The sequence below is a fragment of the Vigna radiata genome, chromosome 1, assembly GCF_000741045.1.
Source record: "Vigna radiata var. radiata cultivar VC1973A chromosome 1, Vradiata_ver6, whole genome shotgun sequence".
Lineage (NCBI taxonomy): Eukaryota > Viridiplantae > Streptophyta > Magnoliopsida > Fabales > Fabaceae > Vigna > Vigna radiata.
The window spans coordinates 29,052,939-29,063,104 of NC_028351.1; the positions used below are offsets into that span (position 1 = coordinate 29,052,939).

Sequence of the window (10,166 nt, forward strand, 5' to 3'; positions counted from 1 at the left end):
AAATTTTAACTTCAGCTGCACAAATAAACATTAGAACATCCAAAATAATTTATGCAACTAAGAATCACATTTTAAGCATCTTTAGTTCCCAAACCCAATAAATCCAATTGTCATAAATTCATATTAAATCAATCATTTAAGCACAAGAATTTCGTCAAAAATTTGAATTTTAAGGCGTAAATGTGAACATAAATATGCACTCATCAGACTACATCTTCAGTAGTGCATTTGAGAATCAACGAATCCCAAATGTCTTTCGCCTCCTTATAGGAACAATATACATCGAACAAATCATTAGAAAGTGCACTAAGTAAAGTATGGCGGCATACCTTATTTGCGTGAACTCAATCTTCAACTTGTTTTGGATTTGGAGGAAGACTGGAGTCGGGTTTTGAAGATGAAAGAGCGAAGGCGACTCCGTACATGTCTAACAGGGTTGACACACGTTCTTGCCAGCGCCGAAAATTCTGACCAGAGAAGACTTCAATTTTTGATACATTCGGGAATGGTTTGGCGAAGACCGTCTGAGTTCCGGAAACAGTATTCTGATTCTCTGGGATATAGTTGTTGTTGTTGTCAGCCATAAGTCCTTAAGATTGTTGTAGAAAAGCTGACAGAACCACGAACAAAATTTCCTGAGGCGTGTAGAGTCACTGTCCTTAAGACTTATCCATGATAATTTTAAGAAAATAAAAGGAAGGAGAGAATGAGAGAAAAAGAATGAGAGAATGAGAGAACTGATGAATATGGAGTGGAGGAGGTGCTCTATTTATAGAGTTCATAGACCAGGCCCATTATCCAAAACATCTAAAATATCTTCTATTAAAATAAAGGTTTAATACCTATTTTGGTCCCTTCTTTGGGAGGGTTTGTTCAAAGTGGTCCCTCCTTTTTTCAAANCGTTAAGAAAGTTAACGCCGTTAGCAAAAAGGACCACTTTGAACAGTTTTTGCAAAAGGTAGGACTTAAGTGAACTTTTGAATAAAGGAGGGACCACTTTGAACAGTTTTTCCAAAAGGTAGGACTTAAGTGAACTTTTGAAAAAAGGAGGGACCACTTTGAACAGTTTTTGCAAAAGGTAGGACTTAAGTGAACTTTTGAAAAAAGGATGGACCACTTTGAACAAACCCTCCCAAAGGAGGGACCAAAATAGGTATTAAACCTAAAATAAATTATTTTTAATAAAATAAAGGAACATGCAGAAAATTGAACGTTAGCCACCAAAATTATTAACGTTGGCAACAACATTATTTCCAATGTGAACGTTGTGCACAGAACTTGCGGGAAAAGACTTGATATCCCTAACTTTACGGTTTAACCAAGTAAAAAACGTTTTTCTCTTATAAACTTTTGCAATATATATATTAAAATAATAACAATACATGTGGAGGAGCATTCAAGAATATGCACAATTGCGGATAGATGTGATTTGAAACGTTTAACTGCAAACAAGCGGCTTGAAAGAGTTTCTGAAACCATTGAAAGGATAATGGAATTCTGGACACCAAAAAGCACACCCAAAAGCACTTATACTCCTGGAGAAAGCTTTGACCTTGCCGCTTCAAATGTGCTTGAAGAGTTCAATGATTTATCTCTAGAGAGAAATAACCTGACACTTAGATGCTCTGAAGACATGCTCGACTCTACAGATCCTGACAATACTTTTCTCATGGACGATCTGAACCTTTCACCCAGAACATCATGCGAAGCTCGCATCTGTGTAAAGCCTGATCATGGAACAAAGGTATCTTCAGCTGAGAGCTTAACACCGAGATCACCATTGGTAACACCACGAACCACTCAGGTGCAACTGTTACTAAGTGGACGGAGAACATTGTCTGAACTTGAAAGTTGTGAATAGGTATACACTTACCAGTGTTGTAATTCTTCATTTATATGATTGCACAAAATTGGACGAAAACGCATTATCAATATGTATAATCTATGAAGTCTTCTGTCATAAAGTTAAGGAACCTTAATATCTTCATTAATACTATATTTATACGATTTTGTATTTTTTAATTCACATCAATATTATTATATTATTAAAATCAAGTTGTTAATTGAGTTTTCTTAGAATGGTGTGAAAAGTTTAATTTTTCTATTTTCCTCATGTTTCTGCTTTATGAGTCTGGGTCAATCTGAGTCCTCCACCAACCGTCCGCTTGGGTCCTCCGGGTGTCCGTCTATCGTGCTCTGTCCTCCTATGAAGTCCGGTCGGGTACCTGCTAAAAGCACTCCGACGCTCAAGTCAATGTTCAGTTTTAGAAGTTAGTGATAGAGAGAGTGAAATAAATGTGCATTAAATGTGTCTGTCTACCTCTTACCTTTGACTCTTATTTATAGTTTTTTCCATGGGCAAGTGATTAGTGGGAACTTAATCAAGGCCCCATTGCAAGCCTATTGAAGCTAATCTAGTCTTACTTTAATCTCATGTTGCTTGTAAAACTTCCGTTCTTGATTGCCACCGACCGAACGTTGGACGACCGTCTTTGTGGTGTAACAAGAAAAGCTGACGCTGGCCATGTCGGTGGTATGGTGAGCATGGAGGGTGTTAGACTATCTATGATGAACTCCATGTGAATTCTTCAAAGTCTCTTTTGGGCCGGTTTGTGCCCGGCTATGAATATTGACAGTCATGCGGACGCCACAGTAGAGTGAGGTTTGCCTTCTAGGTTATACACATTTCGCGATGACAGGGCGAGGTTGACGACGGACGGTCTGTACCTGGAATGACTATCAGTCATGCAGACACCCTTATGGGCTGATCTGTGTCCGGTTATGACTACCGGTCATACGTTGGCGGTGTTAGATGAGAATTCTTCAAGGTTTTTCTTCCAAAGGTTATTCTGGCCGTTGAGACCAAACTCTAGTGTGGCCGGTCGTCCTGGAGGTCCGACCGGCTACGTAGGGTACACCTCATTTATTTTTGGAAATTTTATATTCAAATGACAGATAAACAAGCTAGTTGAAATAGTCCGTGCGGTTTCGACGTCGGTCATCGTCCAGCTAACAAAGTAAATCAGTTTGGGAGTAGGCTTTTCTTGCAAAAGCACTGCACTGACTGAGGTCTCGGAGATCCCTAGGTAGACCTGAAGGTCCTCGCCTGGAGAGGGTCGGTTCATGATGGGAGGCTGGGTGAGGATATCCTTAATTGCACGGAACGCCGCTTCGCAATCGTCCTCCCAAGCGTTGGCCGATGCTTTCTTCATTTTCTTCAGGATCGGATTCGCCCGCTCGGCCAGCTTTGGTATAAAGCGTGATAGCACGGTTAAGCGACCGACGAGTCTTTGAACTTCCTTCACCGTTCGGGGGGTCTACATTTCTAGTACCGCTCCGCACTTGTCGGGGTTAGCCTCGATCCCCCGAGAAGTTAACATGAATCCTAGGAATTTGCCAGCGGCTACTCCGAACATACATTTGGTCGGGTTGAGCCTCATCTCGTACCGGCGTACCTGCCTGAAGACTTCCTCCAAGTCACGCAAATGCTGGATTCCTTGTGCTGATCGGACGACCATATCGTCAACGTAGACATCCAGGCAACGACTTATTTGGTCGGCAAAAATCTTGTTCATCAAACGCTGGAAGGTGGCCCCGGCGTTCTTTAGTCCGGCCATGAAGGCCGTCTTTTCTCTGTCCAGGCCATGCATGGGTATTTGATTGTAGCCTGAGTACGCGTCCCGGAAACTCAGGATTTGATGCCCGGACGCCCCGTCCACGAGAATATCGATGTTGGGCATTGGGTGTGATTCCTTCTGGCAGGCTTTATTCAGATCGGTATAGTCTGTGCACATTCGCCACTGACCGTTCGATTTTTTCACCATGACTACGTTAGCTAGCCAGGTGGTGTACGTGACCTCTCGGATAAACCCGGCCACTTGCAACTTCTTCACCTCCTCCTAGACCGCTTTCCTTTTCTCCTCGCCCATCTTTCTCTTCTTTTGGGCAACAGGCCTGGCCTCTTTAAACAAAGACAGACGGTGTGACATGATGGAAGGATGTATCCCTGGCATGTCAGCGGCCGTCCAAGCAAATAAGTCCCGATTGCGCCAGAGGGTAGCCTGCAGTTGCTTTTCTACCTCCTCCTCTAGCCCTTGAGCTATGTTAGTGATCTGGGTGGGATCTTTTCCCACTATCACAGGCTGGGTTTCTCCTTGTAGCTCGAGGCGGTCCTTCGTATTGGTTCGGGGATCCAAGTCAGCCATCGCGACGCTTGTTCTGTTCGTTCTCCTCCTGATCTCTCGGGGGTACATCTTGAGGCCCGCTGCGTAACATTCTCGTGCCACCTTCTGGTCCGCCCGGACGGTGCAGATCGTCCCCCGAGCCGTGGGATATTTCATCGTCAGATGGGGGCTGGAGACGATGGCTCCGAAGGAGTTTAAGCACGGACGTCCTATCAGGACGTTGTAGGACGTATTGGCGTCCACAAGCAAGTATCGCACCTTCTTCTCTTCTCCCTCCCTCCCGGTGCCGATACGCGTCCATAGGTCCAGATAGCCCCTGGTGTCGACCCGTTCCCCAGCGAAACCCACCAGTTGTTCATCATATGGGACTATAAGGTCCTCGGAAATGTCCATCTGCCGAAACGTTTTCCAGTAAAGTATATTGACCGAGCTCCCCTGATCGACCAACACCTTACTTACTCTGTACCGTGCGATCTCAACCGTGATGACCATCGGGTCGTCCTGTTCAGGGTCTGGCGCGTGAAAGTCCGCATCGGAAAATGTGATGGGGGGCATTGTTCGTTTAGGAACGTCAACGGCGTGTATGGACCGCAGATGGCGGATGCTCCTTTTTCGCGCAGACGACGACGTTCCCCCACCTGCAAATCCACCGGATATCGTGTTAATCATCCCCCGCAACGGTCCAGTGTTGCCGCCCGCCCGACTTCTGCTGCGACTCCTGCTCCTCTCCCTCCTTCTCTCCGAACTTCTTCCCCGTCCGACCTGACCATGTTGGTGTCTCGGACGGTCGTCCCTATGACCTCTGTCGGGTAAAGGCCTCGAACTCCTCTCCCGGGGAGCCGGACGTCCGGCAGGCGCCGTTTTGTTCCGGTATCCCCTAACATACTGTTTTAAATGTCCAGCCTGGATAAGCTCCTCTATCCGATCCTTGAGCGTCATGCAATCTTCGGTGTCGTGGCCCATATTCTGATGATACAGGCAGTGTTTACTGCTGTCGGCTCCCGGAGGAGTAGGACGCTTTTGAGGGGTCCGCATCACCTGCGTGCTCAGGGCTTCCTGCAATATCCGAGCCCGGGGGGCGTTGAGAGGAGTGTACTGAGGGAAGCGAGGGACTCGGGGATCGTCTCGCCCTTTCACACCACCCGGTCGTTGGGGTTGACCCTGTTGTTTTCCCTCGCTCTTATCCTTGGCATCCTGCATTTCCCTCCGATAATTTTGTTTCATTTCCTCCACCCTTGCCTCGTCCGCCGCCCGCTGGCGTAGTTCCTCCAAGGTTTTGGGTGGGGTTCTGTAGACGCTCTCCTTAAAAGGTCCCGGCCTGAGAGCCGACATCACATACTGCAGGGCCATCTCCACGCTCAAACCTCTGACACGTCGCACCATCTTCATGAATCGGTCCATGAAGGTTCTGAGCGGCTCTTCCTTTCCTTGCTTCAGATTCATCAAGTCAACTAGAGTGACATCTTGTGGTCGGCACGCGGCGAACTGTTCGTTGAACATGCCGCTCAACTCTTTGAAGTTTTCTACTGAGCCATTGGGAAGGGAGTTGAACCACTCCAAGGCCTCGCCCTCGAGGGACAATGAGAACGCCCGACACCAGATGGCGTCGCTCCCCGTACGGAACGCCATGGCATTGGTGAATGACTTGATGTGTGCCTCGGGGTCACCGGTGCCGTCGTACATTTTGAATTGCGGGGGGATGAATTGATCCGAGATGCGGACGTCCATCACAGCCTGAACGAACGGCACCGGGACCGATGGCATCTCCGGTTTGACCAATACCAAGCTTTCCTCTCCTTTTTCCTTCTCTTCTTCGGTGTTTTTCTGTTCCCCCTTTCCCCGGTCGTCTTGACCTTGTGCGCTACTATGGGCCTCCTTGCTGCCCTCTCCGGTTTGTTTCTCCTTTTCCCCGCGAAGTTGAGCCAGGCACTCGGCTCGAACTGCCGCCATTTCCTCTTCATGTTTCCTTTGCATTTCCTCATGTCTTCTTTGCATTTCTTCCATCCTCATCTCCAAAGCTCTCACAACTCCGCTTGCCTCGTCAGTGCTCGTGTTTCTTGTGGTCACCATTGGGTATAAGCCTCCGGCCCCACGGTGGGCGCCAAATGTTTCTGCTTTATGGGTCTGGGTCAATCCGAGTCCTCCACCAACCGTCCGCTTGGGTCCTCCGGGTGTCCGTCTATCGTGCTCTGTCCTCCTATGAAGTCCTGTCGGGTACCTACTAAAAGCACTCCGACGCTCAAGTCAATGTTCAGTTTTAGAAGTTAGTGATAGAGAGAGTGAAATAAATGTGCATTAAATGTGTCTGTCTACCTCTTACCTTTGACTCTTATTTATAGTTTTTTCCAGGGGCCAGTGATTAGTGGGAACTTAATCAAGGCCCAATTGCAAGCCTGTTGAGGCTAATCTAGTCTTACCTTAATCTCATGTTGCTTGTAAAACTTTCATTCTTGATTGCCACCGACCGAACGTTGGACGACCGTCTTTGTGGTGTAACAAGAAAAGCTTTGACGCTGGCCATGTCGGTGGTATGGTGAGCATGGAGGGTGTCAGACTATCTATGATGAACTCCATGTGAATTCTTCAAAGTCTCTTTTGGGTCGGTTTGTGCCCGGCTATGAATATTGACAGTCATGCGGACGCCACGGCAGAGTGAGGTTTGTCTTCTAGGTTATACACGTTTTGCGATGACAGGGCGAGGTTGACGATGGACGGTCTGTACCCGGAATGACTATCAGTCATGCAGACACACTTATGGGCTGATCTGTGTCCGGTTATGACTATCGGTCATACGTTGGCGATGTTAGATGAGAATTCTTCAAGGTTTTTCTTCCAAAGGTTATTCTGGCCGTCGAGACCAAACTCTAGTGTGGTCGGTCGTCCTGGAGGTCCGACCGACTACGTAGGGTACACCTCATTTATTTTTGGAAATTTTATATCCAAATGACAGATAAGCAAGCTAGTTGAAATAGTTCGTGCGGTTGCAAATGTGAACAACGTGCTCTAGAGTATATGCTTGATCGCTTAGAAGACCTGAAATATGTCATTCAAGACAGAAAAGTGGATGCCCTTATTTTGGAGACTTTTGGACGACGAATAGAGAAACTTTTGCAGGGAGCACCTGTGACTTTTTTTATCTGATCTACGACAGACACTTATTTTTTTTATGGAAAATGATATTTTAACATCATTTTTTGACACCATTTTGCAACTGCACACGTGTCAAAATGTGGTTGGACGATTTCAAATTAAAAAAACTAAGGCAAGGGCATGTTTGGAAGAACAAACTAAAGCTTTTTTTTAATTTGAAATCGTCCAACCACATTTTGACACATGTGCAGTGTCAAAATGGTGTGAAAAAAATGGTGTTAAAATATCATTTTCCTTTTTTTATTCTATTCCGGAAGTTTCTGTGAGATTTTCTAGAGCCATTGTTTTGCTCTAGCATTTTCTAATCTATTTTAGTCCCTATGACCGCAGCTACCTCGACCACTACAACGCTAACCCCGTTAGCAAAGACGTATGCTTCTTCAACTTAAAAAGACTACAAGCTTCAATAATTATTTATTCATACAACAGTAATAGGCTGGGTGGAAAGATTGGGTTGAGAGAGGGTAGGAAGGTTAGGCAGAAGATGGGTGGAAAGGTTAGGTTGAGAGAGGGTGGGGAGGTTGGGCGGAAGATGGAAGGAAGAGATGAGGGAGAGAGAGGGAGAGAACGTGAGAAACACTGACTCATCTTATTGGAATTATTTTATTCTCTGTTCATATCTGTACATTTCTGTTCATATATTTTTATACTTATATTCCTTTTTTATATTGCTCTGAACAATTATATATATCAATTGTACTCTTTCCTTATCATTCAATAAGAAATACAATATTTCATTCTTTCTTCTTTTGTAACATGGTATCAGAAGAAAATTAATTCTTGATCACGTTCTTCCGCAACCAATTCTCTTACTACCAAAATCTTCATCTTCTACCTCTCGTTCTTGGTTTTCCTACAATTTCTTCTCCTACAATGGCTTCTGCAGTTGTTTCTTCTTCTAATAATTCTCAGGCGCAGTCACATTCCTCAACTTTGGGACTTTCTCAAGAGCAAATTCAAGGTCTATTGACACTTCTTCCTCAATCTAATCCCACAGTCACACATTCTACTGGTCTAGTGAGTTTTCATAATGTTTCCACTTCTTCTCAGGATCAAGGTAATATCTCTTCCCAATGGATTCTAGACACAGGTGCTACTGATCATATATTCAGCTCTTTGTCTCATTATATTTATTATCATAAAATCTCACCAATTCAATTTCTCTACCCAACAAGAACTCTTCATTTGCTCATTGTTCTGGCACAGTTTCTCTTGGCCCACACCTTACCTTACATAATGTCTTGTTTGTTCCTAATTTTTCAGTCAATCTTATTTCGGTCACAAAGTTAACTAAATCTCTATCTTGTAAAATTATCATTTCTGAATTTTCATGTGAAATACAGGACAAGTCAATCTTTATCTTGTAAAATTATCATTTCTGAATTTTCATGTGAAATACAGGACAAGTCAACCCTACAGATGATTGGGAAAGCTGAAGAAAGAGATGGCTTGTATGTCATGATAGTTCCTGCATCCCCACCCCTTGCTTCACCAACTGGTATTTCTCCTGAGAATTATATTGTTTGTTCTACAATAAGACCTGACTCTATAGTATTTGGCAGTCTAGATTAGGGCGTCATTCTTCTTCTTGTTATACCAAATTACGCACAATGTATGCCACTTNACCTGATACAAAATCCACTCCTTGTGATACTTGTCACTATTCTAAGCAAAGAAAATTGTCTTTTCAATTAAGTACTACTGTTTCAAAAGCTCCTTTTGATTTAATTCATGTTGATATTTGGGGGCCATATTGTACTTCTTCTGTTGATGGTTTCAAATATTTCTTAACTATAGTGGACGATATGTCTAGATTCACATGGATTAAATTGATGGCAAGTAAGTTTGATACAAGATGATGCCTTATTGGCTTTGTTTCTTATATCAAAACTCAATTTGGCATTGATGTAAAAGCTGTTAGATCAGATAATGGTAATGAGTTTGCAAAGACAGATTTTTATAGACAAAAAGGGATACAAAATCAATTATCTTATGTTGAAACACCTTAACAAAATGGAGTTGTTGAGAGAAAACATCAACACATTCTCAATGTTGCTAGATCTTTAATGTTTCAATCCCATTTGCCAATAGTTTTCTGGTCTTTTGCTATTCGTTATGCTGTGCAACTCATTAATATTTTACCTTCCACAGTTTTGGCATATTTTTTTCCATCTCAACTGTTACACAATGTTAAACCTGACATTACTTACTTGCGAGTTTTTGGCTCACTTTGNTATGCTTCAACTCTTCAAGCACATAGAACAAAATTTCAACCTCGTGCAAGAAAATGTGTTTTACTTGGTTTTAAAACAGGAGTGAAAGACTACCTTTTGTTAGATTTCAACTCAAAGGAAATTTTTCTATAAAGAAATGTAGTATTTTATGAAAACATATTTCCTTTTCTTACTAGTGACAAGCACTCACCTATTGATACACAAAATTTAAATTCATTGGATTTGGTCACCAAAATCAATTCATCTCCATCACCTCTTTTCTCAGAAGTTACTGATAAACCCTCTTTACCACTTACATCTCCTCCTTCTATTGTTCCAGACCCTGTTAGTTTTTATTGTCAACCTGTTTCTATTGAACCTGCCATTGCTAGTCCACAAAGGAAATCAACCAGGCCAATACATAAACCATCTTATTTGCAGGACTATCATTGCAATATGTTATTTACTTCTTCTACCACTTAGTCATCTACAGGTACCTTATATCCTATCTCTTCATATCTCTCATATGATGCATTATCATCTCTTCATAAATCATATGTCTTTAATCTTTCCCAAGTTAGTGAACCTAAAACCTATAACCAAGCCATCAAACATGATT

General features: G+C 43.3%; 1 protein-coding gene across 1 annotated transcript in view; it reads left to right on the forward strand.

Moving 5' to 3' along the window:
* Positions 1–8,207: 8,207 nt before the first annotated feature.
* LOC106760954 (uncharacterized mitochondrial protein AtMg00810-like) overlaps positions 8,208–10,166 on the forward strand; it is a 3,400-nt gene continuing 1,441 nt past the window's right edge. Inside the window, exons 1-2 of the mRNA XM_014644408.1 lie at positions 8,208–8,351; positions 8,736–8,832. Coding sequence (XP_014499894.1) covers positions 8,208–8,351; positions 8,736–8,832 — 241 coding nt within the window. The remainder of the gene's footprint in view (positions 8,352–8,735; positions 8,833–10,166) is intronic.